This window comes from Furipterus horrens, unplaced genomic scaffold, assembly GCF_987537825.1.
Source record: "Furipterus horrens unplaced genomic scaffold, mFurHor1.1.pri manual_scaffold_8, whole genome shotgun sequence".
Taxonomy (NCBI): Eukaryota; Metazoa; Chordata; class Mammalia; order Chiroptera; family Furipteridae; genus Furipterus; species Furipterus horrens.
Genome location: NW_028327178.1, coordinates 59,197,570 through 59,225,532, shown reverse-complemented (window position 1 = coordinate 59,225,532; position 27,963 = coordinate 59,197,570). Strand labels below are relative to the sequence as shown.

At 43.4% G+C, this 27,963-nt stretch overlaps 2 protein-coding genes and 1 non-coding gene across 8 annotated transcripts in view; 2 read left to right on the top strand and 1 right to left on the bottom strand.

Annotated features, from left to right (window-relative positions):
• LOC150002999 (uncharacterized) overlaps positions 1 to 15,823 on the bottom strand; it is a 30,158-nt gene extending 14,335 nt beyond the window's left edge. The window contains exons 1-2 of the mRNA XM_090285012.1: positions 15,604 to 15,823; positions 11,189 to 11,341 (exon numbers count right to left, since the gene is read on the bottom strand). Of these exons, the coding sequence (XP_090141138.1) occupies positions 11,189 to 11,341; positions 15,604 to 15,823 (373 nt within the window). The remainder of the gene's footprint in view (positions 1 to 11,188; positions 11,342 to 15,603) is intronic.
• Positions 11,181 to 11,344, top strand: LOC150003000 (U1 spliceosomal RNA). The gene has a single exon (XR_016512902.1). It is a non-coding gene; the product is annotated as a U1 spliceosomal RNA (small nuclear RNA).
• Positions 15,180 to 27,963, top strand: part of MGLL (monoglyceride lipase) — a 169,669-nt gene continuing 156,885 nt past the window's right edge. Inside the window, exons 1-2 of one of the 6 annotated variants that reach the window (XM_090285904.1) lie at positions 15,180 to 15,342; positions 16,533 to 16,677. In XM_090285904.1, coding sequence (XP_090142030.1) covers positions 16,553 to 16,677 — 125 coding nt within the window. In that variant the 5' untranslated portion in view covers positions 15,180 to 15,342; positions 16,533 to 16,552. Of the gene's footprint in view, positions 15,343 to 15,362; positions 16,052 to 16,532; positions 16,678 to 27,963 lie in introns of those variants that run through there. The other 5 variants (XM_090285906.1, XM_090285907.1, XM_090285902.1 and 2 more) reach the window with 5 other exon arrangements.

The window sequence follows — 27,963 nt, the reverse complement described above, 5'->3', positions numbered from 1 at the left end:
CAGGTGAAGCCAAGCTGTGAATCCAGGCTGGCTGCTGCTAGTGCTGGGCCTGGGGCCACTTAGCAAGAGGTAAAGGGGCTGGGAGCTTACTGAGGTTGGCTGTTATTTGTTTGATAAGATTTAGCATGGTGTAAAGCATGAGCCAAGACAAGTCATTCATATGGAAAAGTCTCTGTTAACAGCTTGGGTGGACCCATAAATTAGGTTGAATGGAGTCTCAGGGGATCTCCAGGGTGGGACAAACAGTGTTAGCCAGGTTGATGGAGTCTTAGATATGGCACCCACCTGCCAGCTCTGTGGCTTTGTGGCTCTGTAGGGAGAGGATTCAGAAAAGGAAAATGGTCCTCTGCTCATTTTTCTATCTCGGAGAAAGCTGTCTCCTAGCTCCTGCCTTGATGCCAGACAATTCAGCTCCCTCCTGTATACCACTGGTGCTTTGACAACTGCCCTTTTGGTACAATTACTTCCAATGACTTTTACAACTGTGTTCTTACGGAAGAGTCAAGGGGAGGGATGAGTCAACTCTCAGTAACTTTTCTGCACCCACACACATTTTAGAACTTATACTTGAATTTAATACCCAGCCCTTCTTTCTCAGTCATGAGCATTAGTAGTCAGCCCCAAATCTCCTATGCAGGAAGGAACCACAAAGAAGAAATTCAAGACTCTATGAGAAAAATAAGGAAAAGGGGACAAGGCAGAAATGACTTGGTGGGGAATTAGAAACATATTTCAATAAGATAAAACAACAGAATCAATATATCCTATCATAGCAACATTAAGAATATTTCTGACCATTTTAGTAACAGCATTGGGTTCATCCTATCATTTGTAAATTCTTTTTTGTGGATAGTATATAATCCAAAGTGCTTTCATTTTCCTTTCTTTTCCTATCCAAATTATCAGTAATTAAAAAAATGTTTAGATTTTGAACTTTGCATCCTTTCTGCCAGGCCACACAATGATTTTGGAGAAAGGATAAGTTGAAGTTGGAAGATGGCAATGTAATGGTAGCCTGCTGCATCAATTAACTATTGCTACATAATAGGCCACCCCAAAACTGAGTATCTTAAAACAACCACCATTTATTTAGCTCATGATGCTGTGGGTCAGCAGTTTCGGGCTGGGCTCAACTGGGTGGTTCTTCCTGTCTCAACTGGACACCTTCAGGCATCTGCTGGCAACTACATGTTAGCAGAGTACATGGAGGTTGGCTTCTTGTCTGCTGGGAAACTTCGGATTCCTCCATTTGTCTCAACCTCCTCATGCCTCAATCATTGCTCCATCAGGCTTGTCAGGCTGGTTCATGTAGCAGAGGAAAGTGAGAGTGAGAGGAAGCATGTCAGGTGTTAGACGCCTAGGCTTGGACTGGGCATAGTGTCATTTCCACCAAATTCTATTAGCCAGAGCAGGTCACCAGGCCAACCCAGATCCAAGATGGGAAAGTAGACTCCATCTCTTGATGGAAAGTGCTGCAAAAGCACAATGCAAAAGGCACAGGGACAGATAGGACATTCACTAATGCCATTGACACAACAAACCTCAGAGCAGCTCTGGAAGGCGATACAAGAACCCTTTGGGCTGTGGACAGTAACGAGGGCTGTGAACAGTTAACAATTCATTATTAACTTTTTAGTTCTCATTGGAATTTTGAATACATGTCGTCGTCGTCGGCAGCCGTCCGTCTCGAGAGACGATGGTGTAGCTTCTTAAGAGTCTATCTGCACCGCCGAGAATGGTTGTGCAGTCCGACTCGGGAGTGACACGGTATCTGTCTCCTCCCATGTTGAATCGACATCTTGCGATGATGCTGGAGTGTCCTCTCCAGTGAAGCTGAAGCTACAGAGCCTGGGCAGGGTGATACGGAGGGTCTGCTGTTGCCCATGCAGCAGACCCCCCCTCTCTTCGCAGCTGAAGGGTCCAAGGGAAAGACGGAGTCAATACAGCTTGGTTTCAGGTGCGCCGCAGGAGTTGCCGGTGTTGACTACAACGTCAAACCGCCTTAGGGACTCCGGCTCCGGATTTTCTGTTGGGGTTTACTCCCTTAGCCTTTCCCCTGAAGAGGTATGCCGCAAGGCAGCGGAGGTTTTTTGGAGTCAGAGTTTTCCTTCTCTGATGTGCCCTGACTGGAAGATCGAACCAGCGACATTTAGCTCACAGGCCGACGCTCAATCCACTGAGCCAAACCAGCCAGGGTATGAATACATGTATACATTAAGTTAATAATGGTGAGATTTTGGTATGCTTTAAAAATAGAACCTCAGGACTTCTGGCCAAGATGGAGGCCTAGACTGACATGCTCTGTCTCTCTCCACAACTAAGAAAGAATAGAACTACTGTAAAACCAGAAATAACCAGACGTTCCAGAAAATAAATGGAACTCCAACGTACAAAGTTATAAAGAAGTGGTGCTCATCCGGACGGGTAGGAGGGGCAAACGGGGCGGAGAGGTCAAGTGTGCTGGCAGGGGCAATTGTGGCAATGGTGGCAGGACGGCGGTAAGCACAGACACTCATACTTAAGGGGAGGCAAGAAGCACCTGGGGAGCACCCCCAGCTGCAGACCAGACCTGTCAGTTTGCGATTCCAATGCCGGGAAAGGCAGACCTCCATTGCCTTGGACTATGAGGCCCGGAGGGGATGAAGGAGGAGGCTCCCGGTCTCTCAGTGGAGAGTGAATGGCAGGAATCCATCTTGGACCCCCGCCCCCACACAAAACACCACAGCGTAGTGAGAAGGGTCGCCTGGTTGTGACAAGTGCACGGGGCTCCACCCCCTATAGTGTAGGAGGTGTGACAGCCCTGCCCAGGAAGCAAAGGTAAACATAAAACTGTCAGGATGGCACAGATCATGATAGAGATCCCAATCACGCAGCTGACAACAAATATCTAATCTAACGGCTCAGCAGATAGGAAATCTTTCTGAGGCACATTTCAGAGCTTTGGTTATAAAAATGCTTACAGACATAACAGCAGATTTAAGCAAGACAGGGAAAGAATGAAGACTAGTCCTGCTGAAATGAGCAAAAACACATATGAAACTAATGGCGAGGGAAAGAAAACCAGGGATCAAATCAACAAATTGGAACATAGGGAAGGAACAAACAGTCAACCAGTGCAGAAAGAGGAAACAAAAAGTGAGGATAATGAGGAGAGGCTCAGAAACCTATGGGACAGCTATAAGCAGGCCAACATCCAAATCATAGGGTTGCCAGAAGGTAAAGAAGAAAAACTAGAAATTGAAAAATTATGTGAAAAAATAATGAAGCAGAACTTCCCTAACTTGGGGAAGGAAATAGACTTACAGGTCCAGGAAGCACAGAGAGTTCCAAAAAAAACTGGACCCTGGGAGAACCACACCAAAACACGTTATAATAAAATGTCAAAAGTTAAGGCTAAAGACAGAATCTTAAAAGCAGCAAGAGAGAAGAAGAAAATTATGTACAAGGAGGTCCCAATAAAACTATTGGCTGATTTCTCAAAAGAAACTCTGCAAGCAAGAAGGGACTGGCAAGAAATATTCAAAGTAATGAAAAGCAAAAACCTACAACCACGATTGCTCTATCCAGCAAAACTGTCATTCAGAACAGAAGGGCAGAGAACGTGCTTCCAGGAAAGAGTAAAAATGAAGGAGTTCATCAGATCCAACCACTGTTATATGAAATGTTAAAGGAACTTGTTTAGGAGAAAGAGGATCAAAACTATGAACATTAAAATGAAAACTGTATTACAACAACCAACAACAGAAGCTAGGGAACCGAAACAAAGGCAGACTAAGTAGGCAAAAGAGTGGGAAAAGAATGATAGGTATGGGGAACATTTTGTGGGGAGCTCAGCAGGGAGGGGGAACAGGGGAAAGAGAGGGAGATGGTGCAGGAATTAAGAAGCATAGTAGGAGGGAGTGGAGTAGATAGGAAGATTTTGAGAACCATATGCACAACCAATGGGCATGGACTGAGGCGGGGGGACAACTGGAGGGAGGGGGGTCACTGAGTGGAGGGGAAGAAAGGGAAAAGAAATTGGGACAACTGTAACAGCATAATCAATAAAGCATGTTTTAAAAAAATAGAGCGTCGGCCTGTGAACCAAGTGTTGCTGGTTCGATTCCCAGTCAGGGCACATAACTAGGTTACACGTCAGGTCCCCAGTTGGGGGTGCGAGTGAGAGGCAACCTCACAGTGATGTTTCTCTCCCTCTGTTTCTCCTTTCCCCTCTCTCTAAAACAAAATAAATAAACAAACACACAAACAAATAAATAATTTAAAAAAAAATAGACCCCAAAAGATGGCAGCAGAGTAGCTAGCAGCCCTGTCCACTTGCTCCCATCCTGAACCAGACTTAGAGTGAAAACACAGGACAGAAAGTGAAGGAGAGTGGTGGCAACAGAGCATGAGTGTGGAGACTGAGCAGGAGCAGCCCAAAACCGGTGTATGCAGGGTTCCCGGAAGCCAGCAGCCTGTGCTTCCTAAGCAGGGGCCTACCATTGCTGCCCAGCACAGTGCTTCTGGCTGCACAGTGTAGAGAAAACTGCAGATCAGCTCAGGAGCCATGAGCTACCAGGGCAGAGAGAAAAGGCCTAGGAGGTACAGGCTCTAGAAACTGCCCACCCCAGATGGAAGATCGCTAAAGGGAACAGGGCCAGGATTCCACCACTGCCCTGTGTTACTTAGTCACCACAGGGCTCTCCCTGGCACTATGCCACCCGGGAAAGATCCAGTTGCAAACTCTATTAAACAGTTGGAGGCTTGGGAAAGCGGAGGCCAGCCATGACCATGAGAAACTGATTTTTAGGGAGGGAGTGCACGGAGAATGAAGCACCCAGGGACTGGTACTGTGATGAGAGGACCACACAGAGACTCTTTTAAAAGGGGAGCCAAGGCAAGACCCGAAACTGAGCAGAGATCCAGGGCTCGCACACCTGTGTGCAGGCACAGTAGCTTTGCTAAACAAAAACTCTGGGGGACACTGTGCACAGTAGGACCAGGGGGTGGGACCCAACTCACTCCAGCTCAGAGCAAAGGGCTGGTCAGAGAGAATTTGAATTTGACAAAGCCACCAGTGAGAGAACAGCAAGCTCAGGACTGGGAGGCAGAAACTGAATGCACGATTATCCTGCTGGGAATATTTCTGCAGGGGAAAGAAGAAAAAGCTCTGAAAAGGCCCTTCACCAGGCACCAGGAGTTACAGAGTTCCTCAGGCTAACAAGGCGCAAACCTCCCCCTTGCATAGCTTTTAAACAGCCATATATTGCCCGTCAAACTAGAGCCTAATACATCACCAGGTTTTATATCATAGTTTATGTCAAACCTCATATATTGCCCCCTCCTTTCTCTTACCCCATTTTATCAATCTTCCTTTCTCTTCTTATCTTGGATTTAAATTCTATTTATCTCTAGCTATGACTTGTTTCCATTCCACACTCTTACTACTCCCCCACCTCCAGTCTCTCAAAACCATTTGCTATTTTCATTAGCTATCCTAAATTCTTTTTCCTGTTCTTAAAATACCCATATTTGCTGCCCACTGTCAGAACATGGCGGCAGTTGGACTGCCCACCCAGACTTTTGACATATGCAAATGAACCATATGCAAATGAACCTGGTCCCAGCCTCTCCCATTGGAAATAAAAATGGACTTTTCGCGTTCCCAGAAGAAATGTTGATGGACCTAGCACAGTATATTGACTGGCCTGGTGGGGAAAGAGCAGGGATATGTAAATGACCTGCTGAATGTGTTGATGGGTAAAGTCACTCTAACCGAAATATATGTTTGGAAAAGTGTGGAGTCAGCATCTGCAGTCACACAGGCAAGCAATTGCTATGGGCCTGCATGGATGATCGGGAGTCTCCACTCTCCCTTCCCTCCCCCTTCCCCCTTCCCTCCCCCTTCCTCCTTCCCTCCCCCTTTCCCCTTGCCCTCTTTTTCTTTCCTTCTTCTCCTTCCCTCCTTCCCTTTCCTTTGCTCCAAAAGACCCTCAAGTTGGTCCAGGAGTTTTCTTCTTACCTCTAGCCCCTTTGCCTCCCTTCCTTCAATAAACCTGGTATAAAATCTTAGACTGTTCTCTGAGTGATTTCTTGGAGCAAAGGCAACCTTGGCACCCACCTTTATTAGTCTTACTTGGTAGTTGTGGATAAGATGTTTATCAATACATTTCTCCAAACTCATATCTAGATAGTCACTGTTTTTGTATTTTAAATCTCAAATCTAATCACTCTCCTCTCCTACTCCATCTTGCCTTGCTCTTGCCCTTTCTATTTTTTGTTTTAAATGTAAATTTTTCCCTCTCTTAGCCTGGGTTTCATTCCTCACTTTCAGTACTCCCTCTCCTTCTACTCTCTCCTCCCTCTCATCCCCAACCCACCTATATAAATCTGAGATCATTTGTTGTTGATAGTGTTGGGAGGGACCTTTTTCCCCAGTTAGATCCCTATCACTTGTTATATATATAATTTTTTATTGTTCTTTATTTTATTCTTTTTTCTTCTTTTTCTCCTATTATATATATAATAACAATTATTATTTTTAATTTAGGCTTAAACCTAATACTATATGCTTCCCTTCTCTTACTCCATTCCACTTTCCTTCCTCCCTTTTTTACTGTATGGTAAATTTTACCATTTTTTCTGTGCCTCATCTCTATTCCCCACTCTTTTTCCTTTTCCCTCTGCCCTTACAAAATCACTTTTCTCTCAGTGGGCAGAGTAAACTTCAACCAGCCAGCCAGAGAAAAGGACCCACCAAAGCATGACCCAACAACAATTAAAATTCAATCACAACCAAAGAGCCCACATAAACAGCATAAAAGGCAGCCCAAGAGCATCAAGCTCAAGAACTCAAAGGAACTATATGACTGAGTCCCACAGTTCTCCTAACACAGAGGTCACATCACAAAGACAGGGAGGCAAAGCAGATCAAGCTAATATAAGAAGCAAAAAAGAAGAGTCACCTAAAATGGGGAGACAAAGAAATAACCACCAATCAAAAGAAAAGGAGGAATCCCCAGGAAGACTGCTAAATGAAATTGAGGTAGGCAAACTATCAGACTTTGAGTTCAAAATATTGATTATAAAGAAGCTTAATGAACTTAGTGAGAACTACAAAGGCTCCAAGGAAACTACAAAGAACTCCAGGGAAGCTACAAGGAACTTACTGCCAACTATACCAGCATGAAAAAGGACATAGAAACTATCAATGAAAGCGAAGAGGAAATGAAGAATACAATTGCTGAAATGAAGAACACAGTAGAAGGAATTAAAAGCAGGCTAGGTGAAGCAGAGGATCAAATCAGTAAGCTGGAGAAAAAAAGTCCCAGGCAGAACAACAAAATTAAGAGTTTAGGCTCAAAACAAAATGAAGAGGTGTTAAGAGAGAAAGAGGAAATATAATAATGTCCATATAATAGGGATAGAAGGAGAAGAAGAGGAGCAAAGGATAGAAAACCAGTTCAAAAAATATGACAGAAAACTTCCTTAACTTGACAAGGGAAAATATCACACAAATCCAGGAAGTACAGAGGGTCCCAGTGAAAATGAATCCAAAAAGGCTCATTCCAAGACACATCATAATTAAAATGACAACATTCAAAGACAAAGAGAGACTCTTAAAGGCAGCAAAAGAAAAGCAGCTAATAACATACAAGGGAGCTCCAATAAGGCTATCAGCTGATTTCCCAAAAGAAACACTATAAGCCAGAAGGGAATGGCAGAAAATATTCCAAGCAATAAAAAACAAAGAACTACAACCAAGACTACTCTACCCAGCATGGCTCTCATTCAAAAGGGAAGGTGAAATAAGGAGTTTCCAAGATAAAAGAAGGCTAAAAGAATACAGCTCCACCAAACCAGCATTGCAAGAAATGCTAAAGGGTCTGCTTTAAGAAGATGAAGAAACAGAGAGAAACAGGAACACAGGTACAAAGGGGTGAAAGACAGTGAATAAGTTCCTATCAATAATAACCTTAAATGTAAATGGATTAAATGCAGCAATCAAAAGACATAGGGTGGCTGAATGAATATGAAAACATGACCCACATATATTCTGTCTACAAGAGGCCCACCAGAACAAAAGATCTACACTGACTGAAAGTGAAGGGATAGAAAAATCTATTTAAAGCAAATGGACAAGAAAAAAGAGCTGAAGGTAGCAATATTTATATCAAACAAAACAGATTTCACAACAAAGGCCATAAAAAGAGACAAAGAAGGATATTTTATAATACTTAAGGGAACAATCCATCAAGAAGATATAACCCTTGTAAACATATAAGCACCCAATATAAGAGCACCCAACTAAATAAGGAAAATCTTGGAAGACTACAAGAAGGATATTGACAGCAATACACTTATAGTAGGGGACATTAATACCCCATTGTCAACAATGGACAGATCTTCCAAGCAAATAAATAGCAAGGATATTGTGGCACTGAACAGCACTCTAGATCAAACGGATTTAATTAGTATATACAGAACCTTTCACCCCAAAGAAGCAAAATATACATTCTTTTCAAATGCACTTGGAAGATTTTCAAAGATATACCACACAGAACACAAGACAAGCCTCAAAAAATTCAAGAAAATTGAAATTATATCAAGCATCTTCTCAGATCACAATAGCTTGAAACCAGAAATCAACCACAAAAAAAAAAAAAAAAAAACTGAAAAACATTCAAAGATATGGAGACAGAATAACATGCTATTAAATAATGAATGGGTTAACAATGACATCGAGGAAGAAATCAAAAATTTTTTGGAAACAAATGAAAAGAAACACACAATAGCCCAAAACCTATGGAACACAGTGAAGACAGTCCTGAGAGGAAAGTTCATAGCAATACAGGCCTAACTAAAAAGGATAGAATAGTCTCAAATGAAAAATATAACCCTACAGCAATAATAACTAGAGGAACAACAACAAACAAAGCCCAGAGTGAGTACAAGGAAGGAAATAATCAAGATCAGAGTAGAATTAAATGACATGGAAACTAAAAGAACAATTCAAAGGATCGATAAAACCAGGAACTGGTTCTTTGAAAAGATAAACAAATTGACAAGCCTTTAACCAGACTCATCAAGAAAAAGAGAATAAATAAAATCAGAAATGAAAGAGGAGGAACCAAAACTAACACCACAGAAATACCAAGGGTTGTAAGAAATTACTATGAGCAATTATATGACATGAAATTTGACAACCTGGGTGAAATGGATGAATTTCTGGAAACATATAATCTCCCAAAACTAAATCAAGACAAAGTAGAACCTGAAAAGAAAAGAAAAAAAAAGATAACAACTGACATTGAAGCAGTAATCAAAAAACTCCTGCCAAACAAAAGCCCCAAACTGGACGGCTTCACATGCAAATTTTACAAAACATTTAGAAACTAGACAAAAAATCCCATTTACTATAGCAACAAGAAAAATAAACTACTTAGAAATAAACTTAACGAAGGAGGTAAAAGACCTGTATTGGAAAACTACAGAAAAATAAAGAAAGAAATTAAGGAAGATACAAATAAATGGAAGCATATACCATATTCATGAATGGGAAGAATTAACATCATTAAAATGTCCATACTACCCAAAGCAATTTATAGATTCAGTGCAATCCCTATTACAATACCAATGACATATTTCACAGACCTAGAACAAATACTTCACAAATTTATATGGAACTATAATAAAAAGGACCCCAAGTAGCCTCTGTGATCTTGAGAAAGAAGAACAAAGTAGGAGGAATCACAATATCTGATATCAAACTATATTACAAGGCCGTGGTAATCAAAGCACTCTGGTACTGGCATAAGAACAGACTTATAGAGCAATGGAACAGAATAGAGAACCCAGAAATAAACCCAGGTCTCTATGGTCAATTAATATTTGGCAAAATGGGTATAAGCTTAAAACGGAGTAAAAATAGCCTCTTCAACATATGGTGTCGGGAGAACTGGACAAGGACATGTGAAAAAATGAAACTAGATCAACAACTTACACCATACACCAGGATAAACTTAAGATGGATAAAAGATGTAAATGTAAGCCGTGAACCATAAAAGTCATAGAGAAAAACATAGGTAGGAAATTTTCAGATATCCCACACAGCAATATTTTTGTTGATATATCTCTCAGGGCAAGGGAAGTAAAGGAAAAAAAAAGGGACTACATCAAACTAAAAGGTTTCTGCTCAGTGAAAGAAAATATCAGCAAGATGAAAAGGGAACCTACTGTATAGGAAAACGTATTTGCCAATGACACCTTGGACAAGGAATTGATCTCTAAAGTATATAGAGAACTTAAGTGACTCAACACCAGGAAGACAAATAGTCCAATATCAAATGGGCAAAGGACCTGAATAGACACTTCTCCAAGGAGGATATACAGAGGGATCATAGGCATATAAAAAAATGTTAAACATCACTTGCCATTGGAGAGATGCAAATTAAAACCACAATGAGATACTACCTCACATGGGTCAGAACGGCCATCATTAACAAATCAACAAATAAGTATTGTGGAGGATGTGGAGAAAGAGAACTCTAGAGCATTGTTGGTGGGAATGTAGACTGGTGCAGTCAGTGTGAAAACAGTATGGAATTTCCTCAAAAAAATAAAAATGGAACTGCCTTTTGATCCAGCAATTCCACTGCTAGATTATACCTGAATAATCCTCAAACACTAATTCAGAAGAACCTATGCACCTCTATGTTCATAGCAGCACTATTTACAACAGTCAAATGTTTGAAATAGCCTAATTGTGGTATATTTACACAATGGAATACTATTCAACATTATGAAAGAAGGAACTCCTACCTTTTGTGACAATATGGATGGAACTACAGAGTATTATGCTTAGTGAAATAAGCCAGGCAGTGAAAGACAAACACTATATGATCTCACCTAATACAGGAAACTAATGAACAAAAGAAATAAATGAGCAAAATAGAACCAGAGGCATGGAAACAAGGAACAGACTGACAGTGACCAGAGGGGTGGGGGGTGAGAGATAAAGGGGGAAATAAGGGGAAGGGTCTAGTCAAGGAACTAGTATAAATGACCCATGGACATGAACAACTAAATGGGGATTGACTGTGGTTGAGGGGGGAGGTGGGCAGAGCAGGGGAGCGAAGGGGGAGACCTGGGACAACTGTTATAGAAAACAATTAAAAAAAATTTTTTTTTAAATAATGGTGATACTTACTTGGCAGGGGAGATACCATGATCACAAAGGTGGTTTTCCCAGGGTGAGGCTTATCCATTGCACTCTGGATGTGCTGACCCCTGCAGTTTCCCCAAATGTGGGAAACTTGACTGCATACTTTGTGGTAGTGGGAGACTGTGTTCATGCTCTCTCCTGAGGAAAAGAATAATAATAATAATGGTGAGATTCTATTGCTTCCTACCGAGTAGGTGCCAGGCATTGTGCTACGTAATTAACCTGTGCTATAGAGGCATAAAGAGGGTACATCAATTGCCTAAGATTGTGGAGTTGCAGTTAGCAGAGCCAGAATTTGAATGAAGGCTGCCTTGCTCCAAAATCCATAAACTTTGGCAATGTGCTCTACTGTCTCCTGTTCACAGAAAATGGCTTGAAGACGTGTCAGCTTGCTGTTGCCACTTATTTTCCACTCACTTTGTAACTCAGAGCAGGTTGTCATCTGCCCTGATTAATCCATAAACTGGGTCCTCCCCAAGGTCACAAATAATCTCCTTGTTATTAAATCTATTGGACCTCTTAAATCTTAGTCCTCTTGTTTGACTTCTGGATAGTATTAGACTTTGTTGGTCCTTTTTATTACAACATGCTGTGCCTTTGGATTACTGAAGTCACACCTTCCAGGTCTTCTTTGTCTTCAACAACTTTGAAAACTCATTTCCCCTTTTATTTCCTCCTTCCCTTTTTCCTCACAAGGATCTCTTCTAGACCCATGTCCTGCCTGGGCAATCTAATTCCTTCCCATGATGTCAATCACCTATTACTTCCCAATTTTCATCTCCATCTTTAGTCTCACATTGCACCTGCTACTGCCCACCATGTCTCTACCTGGATGTCCCAGAGAACTCAGAAAGCCTAGAATTACACGTCACACTCTACCCACCACCATCAAAACCTGCTCCTCCCCCTTCCTGTTCCAACCCAGTAAAGCAAACCAGAATCCCAAGGATTAGCACTTTGGAGGTGGCACAGCAGACATGAAGGCAGATGAGCAAATGCAGATAGCACCTGAAGGGGGCAGCCTCCACCCAACCACAGTGCAGACCAGTGTCAAGCACAAAAGTGGCCCCTCATTCCCAGGCCTTTGTCCTTTCAGAGGAAATGAGGAAACCAGCACTGTTACATGAAATGCCCTGATTTATAAATGTTGCCTACTGATGCACTTATTTAGAAAGCACTGTGTAGGCCTAGCTAAACCTCCCACTGGCCAGATGCAGTACACAGGTTGCCAGGCCATACCTCTACCTGCCCACTCTCCTGGGGTGAGGGCACCCTCTGCCACAGATGCAGAGACCATTTCTGGGCCAACTCCTACATCTCCAGCCTGACTTCTCTCTTTGGTTACAGACCCACAAATACATTCTTCTCTACAGGCACCTCATGCTCAACACAATTGACACCATGGCATTGGGTGACTGTACCCCCTTGCAATTCAAGAAAAGCTAAGAATCTTGATTTGCATGTAAAATTGCCAATTTTTAGGATTCACATTAAAATTTTATCAGGCAAGAAGTACTTTCTCTTGGGTCAGTTTTGACATTACGCCCACCAAGCTGCCACCCTGACTTGGTGCGAGCTGGCTGCCGCCCAGAGGTGTGCTGAGTGCCCCATAGACATGGTCTCAATTGATCTTGGCCCAGGTCTGGAGGGGTGGTCATAGTCCCCTCTGTCAGGCAAGGAGGCAGGTCAGCCAGGTAGAGTATCTCTCTGGAAAGTTATACAGTTAGTCAGCGGAGCACTGAAATAAATAGCCAAACTTCTGCATCTGCATGGGCAGAGATTTGCTTGTCCCTATTACTCTTGCTAAGTACAACTAAAAGCCCTGGACATTATATTAAAACAAACATAAGGAGACTTTTCAAGTTAGAGAGAAAATGCAGACCAATCTGGGAACTTGGGACCCAAGAAATGATATGGTGGTGAGTTCCCTGGGTTTTATTTTGCCTCAGACTTGGAGATGAAGAAGCCAGCAACCTAGAAATGCCATAGGGACAGAACAAAGAATGTCCAACAAAAGCCTACTCTTTCCAGCCAAAGGACAGGAAGAGGGAAAGCTGAATGAGACAGAAAACTTACAGGTATTAACTTTTCTGCACCAAACATCACAGGGCCCATACCCACATAGGTTGGATGGGAGATCTAGGATTCTACCTCGACCTGGAAGGATTGAAGCAGCTCCACCCCCATCCAGTCCCCCAACTCCAGGCCTGGAGCAGAGGAGTCCAGCTAAAACAGAAGTTTTAAATAAGATTCAGAGTCTCATAACATAACAAAAAAATACCCAGGTTTCAACAGAAAATCACACCTCTTACTAAGAACCAGAGAGATCTAAATTGAATTTTTAAAAATGAATAGATGCCAACAGAAAGGGCAGAGATTTCAAAGCAGCCATGATAAAAATGCTTCATGAGAAATTGTGAACATTGAAACTAAGAAAAAATAGGAAGTCTCAGCAGAGGAAGAGAAAAGCTAAAGATGACCCAAATGGAAATTTTAGAGCTGAAAAATATAATTGAATTAAAAGCTCAGTGGAGGGTTTCAAAAGCAGGGTGGTGTGGACAGAGGAAAAAATCAGTAACCTGGAAGACAGGACACTAGAAATTATCCAATCTGGACAACAGAGAGAAAATAGATTTGGAAATGAACAGAGCCTCAGGGACCTATGGAGCTATAATGAAAGTTCTAACATTTCTATCATTAGAGTTCAAAAGAAGAGAAAAGATGGTGGGGCTGAAAAAGTACTTGAAGAAATAATGGCTGAAAATGTTCTAAGCTACTTCTCAAAGGCTATTGTTTTATTTATCAAATTAGATCACAGGCTCTAAGTCTGGGCCTTCCCACACAGTGTGATATTGAGCCAGCAGTTTCTGGAGGACAGCAGTTCTTTTCAACACTACTATGGTGTAAAGTATTTTGTGAAAGAAAGAAGGAAACAAAGGCCTGCTAAGGTCAGTGTGAGCAGGGGCTGTGTGTTACACTCCTTGGGGACAATAAGTAGTGTCACTCCTGAGTTGCAGGCAAAGAGATTTATGCTCACAGGGCAAATGTGAACCCAGGTGATCTGGACTCTTAAGTCCAGTGCTCCTTTCTGTACCTCTTCAAGCTACATTGCCAGTTGTCCTTCAGACCTTCAGACCTTCAGACCTTTCCCTGGTCAGTGTAGACGCACTAGAGATTTTGTTTGGGGGCCCGACACCTGGGGTATCAGGAGAGTTCTTGAGAGTGGGGGTGCCTCTGCCCTACTTCCTAGGGATTTGTGCCACCCCAACACATAACAGCTTTTTACTTGTGTATCAGACTGTGTGTAACTCTGTGTGTGTGTGATGTGAGTATTTGCCCATGTGTGTGACATATGTATATGCCTGGATCTATATATGTGTGTCTCTGCTTATCTGTGTGGGGTGTCTCTGAGAGTGTTCCTCTGCATCCATGTTCCTCTCTATGTGTCTATGTGGGTTTGTGTCTCTGTGGATGTCACATGTCTATCTTGTGTATGTGCTGTCTCTTTGTGTGCTGTATTCTGTGTCTGTGTCTGTATGTGGATAGTGTACACATCTTTGTATCTGTAGGGAGGTCTGTGTGTCTCTGATGGCCGTGTCTCAGTGTACATTAGTGTGTGTATGTGTGTCCCAGTGTGTTGTCTGTGCCTGTACTTGTGATCTCTGTGTGCCTGCACATGTGTTTATCTGTATGCACATAGCCTGTGTGTGTGTCTCCCTATGTGTGTGGGTCTGTGCGCGTGCATGGGTGTGGCGTGTCCTCCAGCTCTGAGGCTCCTGAGAGTTTAGCTCCATTCGGGGACCTGTGACAGTCCCCCAGCGGCTACCGTGGGACGCGGAAGCCCACGAGGCAGGCGGGAGGAGCGTGTGGCCGAGTCCACGGGCTGAGCCCCCGCTCCTCCCCGCGGGCCAGGCACACGTGGGCCCTGGGCACCGCCTCCCCGCGCCGCCCGCCAGTCTCCCGCGTCCCCACCCACCATGGACCGCCCCCGCCGCGAACCAGGCCCGGGATAAAGTGGCGGCTCAGGCACCGCGCCCTGTCGCCACGGAGTCGGTGGCACGAAGCTCAGCCCGATCCTGACCCTCAGCAGACTAGGACCCGCGGCAATCCGGAACGCGACAGCGGCGCTCGTGTCCCCGGTAACTGCCTCTCGGTCCCCGCCCCAGCCTGCAAGTGCCGTCACCAGGGGTGGGGAGCAGCTTCGGGGTTCCTGGCCCGCTGGGGTTGGGCTCCTACACCTTCTTCTGCGGGTGCCCTCCCCTCTCCCTCGCACCAGCCCCGCAAACAACTTGTCCGCATCAACTCCACTACCCATTCTCCGGAGACCCCGCGCAGAAACCGGGGCGAAGTCGCCAGGGTTTCCCGTGGCATTTCCAGTGACAACTGCTGGACTCCATTACCTGCACTGTCGGATACAGGCAGGAAACAAAGTTTTTCAGGAGCTGCGGGGGTAACTTTACTTCGGGTACCCGCATTTGTTTGAGTGCGAGCTGCCTCGGTGTGCGCGCTGCCTCGGTGTGCGTTGAGCGTTTCCCAGTTTCTCAGGCAGGGAATGCTGGGCTCCCGGCCCCTCCCTTTTCCGAGTCCCTTCGGCGATTTGCTCAGGAAAAGTGATGACATGAACTAGAGCTAGTCAGTGAGAGCTTGGAAACAGGCTGCCGGGCTCAGCACCCCTAAAGCCCAGAAGGGAGGATCTGGGGGCAGGGCGCGGGGTAGGGAACAGGGGCTCCCGCTCCTTGATGCCGCGTTGTGACAGTAACGATGAGGGACCACCCCTTATCTGTCCGGCTCTGATTCTCCAAGCTGTCGTGGTTGTGGAATGCAAAACCCAGGACATGATGGAAACAGGTTCGTCCACTCGGCATCTTTGGAATTTCAGGCAGGAGGATTAATGGGAGCATTATCACCTGATTATCGTGCCCCCCTTGAAACTTCCTGGGAAATTTGAAGACGGCTGGGTTTTCTTGCAGCTGTGTCTTTATACCCTCAGACCTGACCATAATTTCCACATGATTACAGCTAAAATAGTCTTTAAGATGAAGTTTCCTGAAATAATTTAAAATAAACACAGATGGGAAGTGGGGGCAGTAATGAGGCACTTAAAAAATAAAGTGAGCATTTTCTTAAGAACAAATGGGATTTTACAGTGTTGGGGAGATTGCAAGAAATATATGTACATGTCTAATTTTTGAAATGGAGCTTTTTAAAACTCTGTGTGTGTGTGTGTGTGTGTTGTTGCTGTTGTTCTTTTTCTTTTAATGCTACTGACAAGGTTTTCCTCTGTTTTTGCCATGTTTCTGATTTGGAATATGTCCTCCTTTCTTCCAAGGACTTGGAGACCCTTTCAGAATGCCAGAGGAAAGTTCTCCCAGGCTGACTCCACAGAGTCTTCCATACCAGGACTTGCCTCATTTGGTCAATGCTGATGGACAGTACCTCTTCTGCAAGTACTGGAAACCCACCGGCACTCCCAAGTAAGTCTCCCCGAGATGCTTGGGACCTTCACACCTGCCTCTCCTGTGGGGCCACCTGTCCCCATGATTTGCTTTACATGCCACTTTTACATTAGGCTCAGCCAGGCTAACAAAGCAGAGATTTATACTTTATCTTTTTTTAAGTTAAGAAGCAGGAGTTCTATTTTCATTATAACAACTAGGGATAGGCATTCTACCATATGGCAGTTTTCAAAAATTCCACATGACTTAATTTTTTCGTACTGGAGTCGATTTCCTGTTATACAGGCATTTCTTTAAAATTAAACCCAACAATTACAGAAAACCACATAACCAGGTAAGAAAATCAAAATTACATTTATATATAGTTGTCTTTGTTCTCTTTTCCTGTTTGATTATGAGCTAAGCAAGGGGTTGGGTATTTCCTTCTGATATCTTGCCAGCTCAGTTACTTTGTATATTTTCCATCCAGGGTTGTCTTGCTATTAGAAACAGACATTGGGACTATACATAAGAAGACAGCTGTTCTCCTCCTGCTTTCTCCTCTTGTATAAAACAGGGACAACCCTGCTTGTTTGTGTTATGCATGAAAAGAAATTATTTGTTATAACCAATTGACTTAGTGATGAGTGAATAGTTTCTGTTCCATAGACATTTTACCTACTTCTTCTTAGCCTTCTTGACTCCTTGGGGACATGGTGTGGTGAGATTAGGTCTTCCTTTATGTTTCAGTAATCACCTAACCCTAGTATAGCTATAAAATATCTCCTATGTCTTCAACAAGGTGTATAATTCAGGTAGCTGCACATTAAAAAAACAAAAATACAGACTTTTTAAAGATCTGGCTTAAGCTCATAACTTCAAGCAGCTATACAAACTGGCTATCATACTGGGCTGCTAACAGTTCCTAACAGTTCTGGAAATATCTTTATTAAAGATTTCCTCTAGAGGAGAGTGAGTATGCCTATATATGCATGTGTCAGATGGAGGGAGGGAGGGAGAGAGGGTTGTCAAGCATTATCTTTATGCCATGTTCTGACTTATTCTCCACTCTGACCTAGCTGGCTGTAGAATTACATGTTTTTGTTTTAATTTCTAACAACTTAGTGGTAAATGGTGAGTTGTTTTTCAGTATTAAAAAAGGGGACAAAGAATTGAAGTTAATTTTTAATATCCAAGTCTCAAACTTTGGGGGCTTTCTCAGTTGAAGTGGGAGATTGTCCTAGTTAGAGTTCAGTGAAAGAAAGAGGGCTCAAAGTCCTCAAATGGGGGCAGGGTGGTGGGTGAGTGGGACAGGAAAGGCTGGGCAGCCATGAGTGGTTTTCACAATCTCCAGGCTGATGCTGCATTGTGGGGAGCTCTCTGCTGCTTCACTTTTGTTCCTATTAGAGACAGCAACCCAATAGTTTAAATAGAGCTGTCACTTGGAAGTCATTGTTGGCATCAGAGCAGATGTTGATGGAAATAAAGAATTGGGTGGATAGTTGAGGAAATTGGGCCTTGGGCTTTGGATAAAAAATGTAGCTAGTGAGGTCAGGTGACAGCCAAGGTCACAGAGACAGCATCTCTAACCCAGGTGGCCTGGCCTCAGCTCTAGAGCCCACCTGGGACCTACTCCCATAGGAGCTCTGTCTCTACCCTCTGTAGATGATGCAGATCAATAAACTCCCTTTGGGGGTTGAGATCTTTAAAACATTTCACAACCAGCCCAGACCAAAGAGAAAATTCTGGATACCCCCCCACCCCCCGCAGTGATAGATGTTAACCCTGTGTTTGCTGCGTATTAGGTATGGCTAGGGGTTACTGGAGGAGAGATCATGGCAACTAGAGTGATGGATAGGCAGTGGGGGCCTCAGGGTAGAGATTTGTGACAACTGGTACAAAACGTCTCCATTTCTTAATAACTGAGACCAGCTGCTTTGTTCCAGTTGCTGGGTTGATTGCCCTCTTGCACGGTTTGGGATATCTCTGTTGCTGCATTTCAACATTTCTGCCTGATGCCTTTAGGAATGGGGAGAACACCGCAGGTCACCACCACCTATAGCCTATTTCCTCCAGGGACTCTCGTCCAGGCCCTTTCCCCCAGTTCAGCTCAGGGTCTTCCCTACTCTCTCATGCTTGGGAGGAAAACAGGCATACATCACCTTCTCTCCATTTGTTCACTCTGCTCTTTGTTTTGTTTTTAATCATTCTCATGAGCTCCGTGGGACCTCAGAAGCCACCCAAGGGCCTTCTTAAACAGAGGGGTCTGTGCCTGCCTCCTTAAATTGACATTGGTTTGGGTTGGTTTTCTGGTCAACAGGTTGCCTCCTGCTCCTTTAGCCTGCCCAGAGCACCTGCCAGAACATTTTGTCCTCAGGGGACTTGCTGGGCTCCATGACCAGGTGGCTCAGCAACACTGGGTCACAGGTGTCAGCCATAGCTGGGAAACGGGCTTAACTTGCTTATGGGAACAAATTATGTCTTCATAAATGCCAACCTCCTCATACCAGTTCTGAAAAAGAATCAAGTATTTCTTGGAATAGTGATTACAATGTATATTCAAGCACAATGCTGTCTTAAATATAGCAAGCTAGGATTTAGTCATTATGAACCAGAGATCTTAAACCTACATCTGGTAATACCAAGGCAAGTTTATGCTCATCTAGTAGTATTTATTTATGATAATAAACATTAGACTTAAAGTATAGCAGAATTATTTCATATTAATTATCAAGTACGTTCTGAGGTCTAGACTAGACTGTACAGACATGATCTTATTTATTTTTACATTGACTGTGAGACAGATATTATTATTATTCCCATTTTACAGATGAGAAACAGAGATCCAAAGTTACCCAACCAGCAGTCATTCAGATTTATTTGGCTTCAAGTCAATTACTCTTCTTAATAGTTTCATAAGGAGTGCCTTCTTGATAAATTCTTACATTTTTTTTGTTACTAAAGAGGAATAGAATAATTAATTCTCCCTAATCATTTGCTCATAATATATTAAAAGTGGGGAATAGACTAAAGGTGTGTATCCATTCTGAAACAAAATATCTCATGATGCCTTGAGGGACTGGCTGCCTTGTAGAGATTCTTCAGTACTTTGGAATTTTGAAATATGGTTCTTCAACAAATTGCACTGATTGTGTCAGCAGAGTAGTGCAGACTGGCTCAGCTGGAGTTTGGGTTGCTTTGTGGGCTCTCGTGCTCTTGAGTAATGTTTAGCACTTTTGAATTCAGTCTACCAAGTAGCTGTCAGTCCATTTAAAGAATAACTTTAAATTAACGTCTGAATATTACTTGGTCATTTTCAGGACAGTGAAAGAAAAGTGCTTCTGCCCCAAATGGTGAATGACTGACTGCATAACATTGTGGGGAGGATGCTGGGGTGGTCTGAAATAATACTCAGTTGCTGACTCGATTCCCCAGAAGTCCTTCTTTGATTCTGTTTGACCAGGAAGCCTGGAGATCACACTGTAATTATGATTGTACAGCTGCAACCCCTAGCACAGTTAGTTCATCAGTGAGTCCTGACGTTAAGTAAATGCATGTTGAATAAATACTTCAGTGCTCTTCATCTTTAAAGTTGATATCTCCTTCATGCCACATGCACTTTGTCTCTGGGTAGCGCTTCAACTCTGAAGAGCTGATAAGCTTTCCTTTATGTAGCTTCTGTAACTTCTATTTGCAAGAACAACTGAGGTACTGAGGAAGCTGTTTTAGCATGCAGTTGTCCCTCCATTTGCAGATGTCCTGATGCAACCCCCGAGGAAAGTGAGCCTTCCCACCCTTCCTAGAGAATCACAAATGACTCATCTTTGAAAGTTCTATTTAGCATTTTGTTCAAGTTCCCCTGCATTTTCAGAGATTTTCCAGAACATAAGCCCTAGACTTTGTTGGCTTCACCTTCTTTTCCTTTCTGGCCTCCAACTTCAATAACCTGGCTTTTCCCTCCAGAAACTTTGCAACCACACCCTCACGTGGATGCCTCTTATCTCCTCAGCTCCAACAGTCTGACATACCCCCAAGGTAGTCTACTGCTGATGTGGTTTTCCAGATTTTCCTATTGGTGATGTAGAGTTGGGGCACACGGCAGGAGGTGGACTATACAAGAGTAATGTGGCATCAGTTTTGGTGATCTTTGTCAGTGGATCTAGAGTCAGTAAGCCCAGGATCACTGCTCCCACTGCTTCTCTCCTTATTCCTTATTCCCCTCCAAGTGGGGCTCAGCTGACATCCCTTACCTCTGCACTGCTCTTTCCTGGGTCACATTGCTCCCTTTCTCCATGAAGCCTTCCCAAGCTGTGTTTGGAGTTTTGGACAATGTCCTCTTAGGACACTACCTCCCACCGAAAAAGCAATTGCCTGAAGCTCGAGTATATTTAAATGCTAAAAAATATTCTCCCTTCTTGCCACCCTCATAATGTCTTCCTCATTTCAGCCACCAGCCACTTGGGTGTATTACCTGTGGCTCCAGAAGATAAGGGCCCCTCCCAGCTAGCTGGATCCAGACCATGGAGATGCAGAGTCCTAACCATCTGGCTAGACATAATTTCTATCCCTACTGCCTTCTGGAAATTTTGTTCTTATAGATCAGACAGATGTTTCCCTATCCTCCCCTACCTCTTAGGTTTTCTAATCAGGTTGTAAGCCTGTTATGTGGTGCATTTCTTTCCCCCAGCCTAAGGTGTTGGCTCGGTTTTCTGAACCAATGTGCCATGGGTTCTGCTTAGATCCATGAGTGTTTCTGCCTCCTGTGCAGCCCCTGCTATCTCCTGTGTGATTAGGCGTTACTGCATCATTTACCTTTGGTTATTACATCCCCAAGGTCCACCAAGTCACATCCCTTATTTGTCCCTAAAAGGAGTCATTTTGAACTCCATTGTATTGATCTCCATGGGTGTAAGGAAAGCTGAGTTTCCCCCAAGCCCAGCCCCTTGGCCCTCCTCCCTGGTTGGGAGAAGATAGAATAGCTTTTGGGCTCCCCAGAGCATCTTAACAAGACAGGCTCCCAGGGTTCACTTCTGCCAGTGTCCCTGCTCTTCCAGCTCAGCTATAGTCACCCTCCCAGTCAACAAGTCTTAATGCTGGAGGCATTGTGTTGGGCACCAGGGATAGTGTCAAAGACTGTTGTGTTTGACAAGTGGTGGGAGGGGAGATGAACACATAGACAATTAGCATATGATGTGACAAGTACCTAGAGACAGGGCCACCACTTAGCCAGGGAGAGCTTTTGTGCAAATTAGAAAACAGAGCCCATCTGGGTAGACACAGCCGCTCAGGTGTGTGGCTGGATGAGCAGAGTGTCGGCTGGATTTCAACTCCTATTCATCCTTTCATACCCTTGAATGGTATTTCTCTCATAAGGAAAACATGATAAAGCAGGGAGCTGGGGTGGAAAAGCAGGAGCCAGAGCAGCATGGCATTACTGGGCATAGAGCACTGGCAGAAACTAAATGAAGCTAGAAAGGTGAAAGGGGGCCAGGCCTGGGGGTTCCTGCCGGCCAACCTATAGGCTTGGACTTGAACCTTTGAGGGTTGAGGGGAGCATGGACAGGTTTTCAGCCAGGCAGTGGTGTAGTCAGACTTGTTACTTGGACAGTCAGTTGGTTGGAGGTGTCTGCAGTAATCCAGAGGACAGGTGAAGAGGGCTGAGTCACAGTATAGTGGTGACACTGCATGGTAGTAGTGGATGGAGAGATGAAAGTTCATTATACAGTGATGATGGGCAGTGGAGGGAGCAAAGGAAAGCTTTCAAGCGTCTTCCTGAGTAATGGGCACATGTGGGACATGGGCTTCTCCTTCCCAGCATTCCCAGGGCTGCTCTCTGACAGTAAGTTCAGGTGGGACCACCCAGTGCTGTGGGGCACTTAATTGGAGCAGGCCTGCAATACACCAGTAGGAAAAATGGAGGCAAGGGAACATGGCCAAGCAACTGAATTATACTTCAAATGTCATCGATATAATATAAATGACAAGGACAAGTTCATTCTGGTGAAGGGAAGAAAGGAATCATGTGTTGCATTGTCTCCCCACAAGGATGAATCAATAATTAAGTGCCTTTGACTTATAAGCATTATTTTATGAAATTTACACTGCAACTCTTACTTGTGCATCTTATAGCAATGTCACATTATTTTTAATCAGATTATTGCCTTTTAATAGTGCCTCAATTTTCTTTTGCCTATTTTAAGAATTTCCAAGATTTTTGTCTGTATGAAGCTATTATTTCTCCCTCTGATGATTCTGCCTTTGTTGTAGTGTAATAAACTGCCTTATTTTTAAATAGGTCATCTCTTCTGGGCTTCTTTTTAAAGATTCTTTGAATAGCAAAGATCTTTTGATAGCAACAGGAAAGGCCGGTTGCTATTCTTGCAGTTGATCTTTCCAACAGCTTCGTTAAGGGATAATTTCTTCCAGTTGCTATACGAATGTTCTGCAAATACAAATCTGGCTTTGTTTTGCAGTGGAGTCTTAGAAAAAAATAGCAAAATAAGCTGCTTCTTGAATAGCAACCATTGTCCACCATTGTCTATTTACCAGCACCTTTTAGGTTTGGATCATAATTCCAGATGCACTTTGTCCGTGAATGCAAACCAAACTATTGATTATTGTATAAATGGAGGAAACAGCCCTTGGCAGTGAGAATTTTTACAGCTGAGATTACAACATGACCCTTGTCCCATATTTTAGGGTCATCCAAGGTTCTTGTTGGCAGGAGATTCTTTTCATTTCACACAGTCTTGTTCATCAGGGGTGGGTGTGAGAATGCTGACGGTAGTCATTGAGTGGCACTAGGAGTGAAGTTGTTCTCTATGTGTTTGAAGGCCTGATTAGCTACAACAGGGGTTTGTGTGTAGCTGGCAGGGCTTCAGGAGAAGCTGTGCACTGCGTTTTACTCTTATTTGCAGCTTCCCAAGTTCACATTCATTGCCATCCCCTAACTTGCCTCTCTCCCAGGCTCTGCTGACCATTTATTTCTTGGTGCTCAATAAATCCTCCTGTGTGCAGTGACAAAAAGGCTGGTCTCACCTTTTTCAAAAAGGTTCAACCACACTGATTTCCCTGGGGTCACAACTCTATCAACGTTTTAGTGGAAAGGAAAGGAAGAAGGGAGGGAGGAAAGGATAGAAGGGTGGGAGGGGAGAAGGAGGAGGAAGGAAAAGGAGAAAGGGGAAGAACAGAAGGAAGGTTTAGAAAAATATATCCTCAGTTAATGTTAGGGTTAGGGAAATTTGACCTTCCTTTCCTTGAACAAGTTTTCAAAAACATAAATATTTAGAAGGTTCCAAAGGGTAGAATTAATTTGTGAAATAAGCACACCTGCACTACCTTTAAGATACTTGTGCCTCTATAATTGCTACCTCCAGAGAGCAGGTGTCGGGAATGAATGACCCAGGGAAAGGCTTAGATTACGAAATTGTGATGTGCTCCTCCCACCAAAATGCAGTTCTCTGGTGTTTTGTTTCTTTGTGCACAGGTTGTGTCCTTGGTCTAGAACAGTGGCCAGCCCTCTGCAGGAGCTTAATAAATGGGTTGAATAAATGAATCTGTTACAGCAAGAGGAAAGGGGCATATGAGCGTGTTACTAACAGCTAGATTTTTTATAGTGGAGAAACTCAGACTTGAGCACTAAGGCATTGTTAGAATTAACCAGTAACCCCTACCATGAGGACTTTCTGAAGTTGGTGGTGGAGAATTTATTTTGTGGACGTTTTGACATGGGTTTGAAGGTATATGCACTTTTCTGGAAAGGAAGATGGATCACAGACTCCATGAGCCACTCAAAATGGGTGTGCTCCACAATTCCAGTGCTGCGTGCCAAACATTATTTTATAGATGAAAAAGACTGAAACTCAGAGGGTAAGCATGAGGTCACATAGGGGACTGGCATAGGACCAAGGGCAATCTCCTGACAACATGTTTCTTCTGCTCCATTCTGTTTCTCAGGAGTTGTTCCCACACCTTCTTCTTATGGGTTCAAACCACAAGTTAACCCTTTCCATCAGGGATTTGAACACATGTCCAGTTTGGGGCAGGGATTAAAGAGGTCTTAATGTGCCAGCTTCCTCCCCCTACTAGAAGCCATCTGACACATTTTTGTTTGTGTGACTGTTTTCAGTGGTTAGAAGTGTGTGGGCACCAGGTGGTACTCAATGAGGCTGAATGATAGGGATGGATGGACCTCGGAAACACAGCAGGAAGTTTACTTAGAGGACCAAGAGGTGGGGTGGGAAGCCCACGAGCCCTCTAGGAAAATAAGAGAAGAGTGTGGCAGAGGAAATAAGGTGTCCTCAAATGAAAAGGGGGTCAGGGGAGAAAAGAATGTTAGAGAGAAAGCTTGAAGTTAAGGAGAAAGCTGCAGATTTGGCCATACAGAGGCTTTGTTTAACTCTTTTTGCCAAAGCAGGTTGGTTTCCCCAGGATATTTACAGCTTCCTGGATAGAGCTGAAAGGCCCTGGTTAGGAAATTGCTGCCTTTAGACATTTTAGAAGTTTTGCTCTATTTATCCTATTCAGTTGGTATTGAAGAGACATGTTTTAGATGAAACTGTTCTTTTTGGGAAGCAAAGCAGAATGGTGGCATGGAGAAAAGCTTAGGCTCGGGAGCTGGGCCTCTGGGACCAGGGCGGGTCCATATGGATGAGGCATGAGACTGGATTCATTCCTTGACCAGTCTGGGCATTGGTTTTCTAATTTCAAAAATGGGGACTAATAGCACCTTTTCCCCAGGGTGGCTATGCAGGATAGAGGTGTCAGAGTCAATCCCTGGCACACGGTAAATGACATGTGTGTATTGGCTCTTATCACTTAGTTTGGCCTCCTTGACTACTTCCATGGTTGATCTTGTAGGCTCTGAGGATTGTGCGTTGGGGTTATTCATTACTTCCTGCCACCTTCGTTAGTCGCAAAGACCTAGAGTGAAAACAATAATGGTCTTCGTGAACTCCCCTTTACCACTTTCCCTGTTGACAGCAGGCTGCATGCTTTTCCCCAGTATTTAAGTTATTTCGTCCCCGCCCCCTTAATAGTTAAACTTCAGTTCCATTTTAGTAAGATTTCAAACTCCCTGATAAACTTTTATAGATGCTAGGTGCTTAGTTTACAAGGAAAATGAAATAAGAAAGCCATGCGGAAGCCATGGTAGTGAAGCAATTTTTGAAATAACACAGTTAGCATAATTGGACACTTTACCTTACATAGAACCTCTGTGACAATATTTGAGATATGACTACTGACTTGCGGGGAACCGCAATACAGCCTTAGTGAGTACATCTGGGAGTCATTACAAACAAAGCTTCATAAAAGCATCCACTTGGTTTTCAGTGGTCTGTGTCTGCAGTCACTTCAGTCTTTGGCATGTCTTTCTCCTTTGGTCCTGGTTGTGTATCAGGGTGGTATGGAAATGTCTGTGTTGCTGCAGATGCTGTCCTGCCATTTACTCCATCAGAGTTAGCAGGGCAATCTGGGTGCATTATTAATTTAGGTCACAATTCTGTGGGTTGGCAATTTGTATTGGGCTTAGCTGGGAAGTTCTTCTGCTGATCTTGGCTGGGCTTCTTCATGTGTCTGCAGTCAGCTGCTGCTTCTGCAGACTCTGGTGGGCAGGCAAGGGCCATGCTGGTCTCAGATGGTTTACTCACATGTCTGGCAGGCCATTGGTGGGAGCATGTCAGTTCTTTTTTGCATTGTTTTTCATTCTTTATCAGGCTAGCTTAGATTTATTCTTAGGGTGGCAACACTTTAAGAGTAGCAAGAGAGTAAATCCCAATATGCTAGTGCTTTTCAAGTCTCTGCTTGTGTTAACTTTTACAAATGCCTCACTGTCAAAGCAAGTCAGCCATAGGAGGTATGTTAGGACACAGCCAAGGAGCAAAGACGAGAAGAGAGAATAGTTTGTGGCCATTTTTGAAATCTACCAGGTGGGGAAAAGATGTTTGTGTTAAGAATTGAGAAACCAGGGTTGAAATTTTATTTCTGCCTCTGCCTCTGCCTCTGAGTTACTTTAGACAGCGTACCATCTCTTAGACCTTCCAGCAAGTTCTCAGAGGGTTTTGCAGTTTATATAACTGGGATAGTTTGCATCCCATGGTGTTAATACAACCTATGAGCTTCTCCAGGGCAAATTTCATGTTTTGTTTTATTCTGTCTTCTCTAGTGCTTGCCCCTTGTAGAGTTGCATGCCTGGTGCAAAATAAGGGATCTAAACGTGTTTGTCGAATAAATGGATTAACTTCCCATATTTAGAGTGAGATCATTGGGCTACATGATTCTGAAATGCCCTTTTGTCATGGTTCTTTAGGAAAAGAGCAGAAGCATTCCTACTAAGTGTAGATCAGAGGGCCTAACATTTTGTGCAGGAAATGGAGCACCTAAACCCAGAAGAATCATTGAAGGAGTGAGTAACACTTAGAATGAGAATGTTTCTTACAGATAATCCCCTCAGATACTAGGTGTTTAAGCCAATTTAACTTTGAAGTAAAATACTCTACGTGAAAATGTATCTATGAGTAGAAACTTCAGGATGACAAAAAGTGTTTTTCATTTAGTACAGAAGTCAACTTGGATGCCAGAACCTGAAGGTAAGGTCTGCTTCATTTTCTGATGTAGGGGGATAATTCAGTGGGTATTAATTGAGCTTCAAAATGTAAACCCAGCACCATGCAAGACAGCAATGAAGGATGCACAAACAGCATGGAGACTTGGGGCCCTTTTGGGAGCAGACCTCCAGGTACATGAGTTATTTCTGAATACCTTGTCAGTACCATATCTCATTCTAGTTTTGGAGATACAGAGGAAAGCATCCCTGTCTCTGCCTTAGAAAACATCTCTGCACGTTTACTGGGAAGGCAATTCCAAGCACTGTGGAGTTTGCTTGTGAAGGTAATACATTCTGTGTTAGGGTTTCAGAGAAGAGCTTAGGTGACTTTAAGATGGCTCTTAAAGGTGGCTCTATTTTACGCAGGAGAGACCACTGACACAGGCATGGAGGTATGTTCTGAAAATGATGGAAGTTCTTTGGAAACTATAATCCAAAGTACATGGAAGAAAAAGAGTTTGAAATAGCTGGTTTAGGACTGAATTTGAATGGCCATTGTATTAGTCTGCTCAGGCTGCCATAAAAAAAAAAAAAAAAAAAATACCATAGATTTGGTGGCCTAAACAACATAAATTAATTTTCTCACAGTTCTGGATGCTGGAAATCCAAGATCAAGGTTCTGGCAGGGTTGGTTTCTGGTGAGAGTTCTCTTCCTGGCTTGTAGACTGCCACCTTCGCAGTTTTCCTCTATGTGTACACATTCCTGGTGTCTGTTCCTC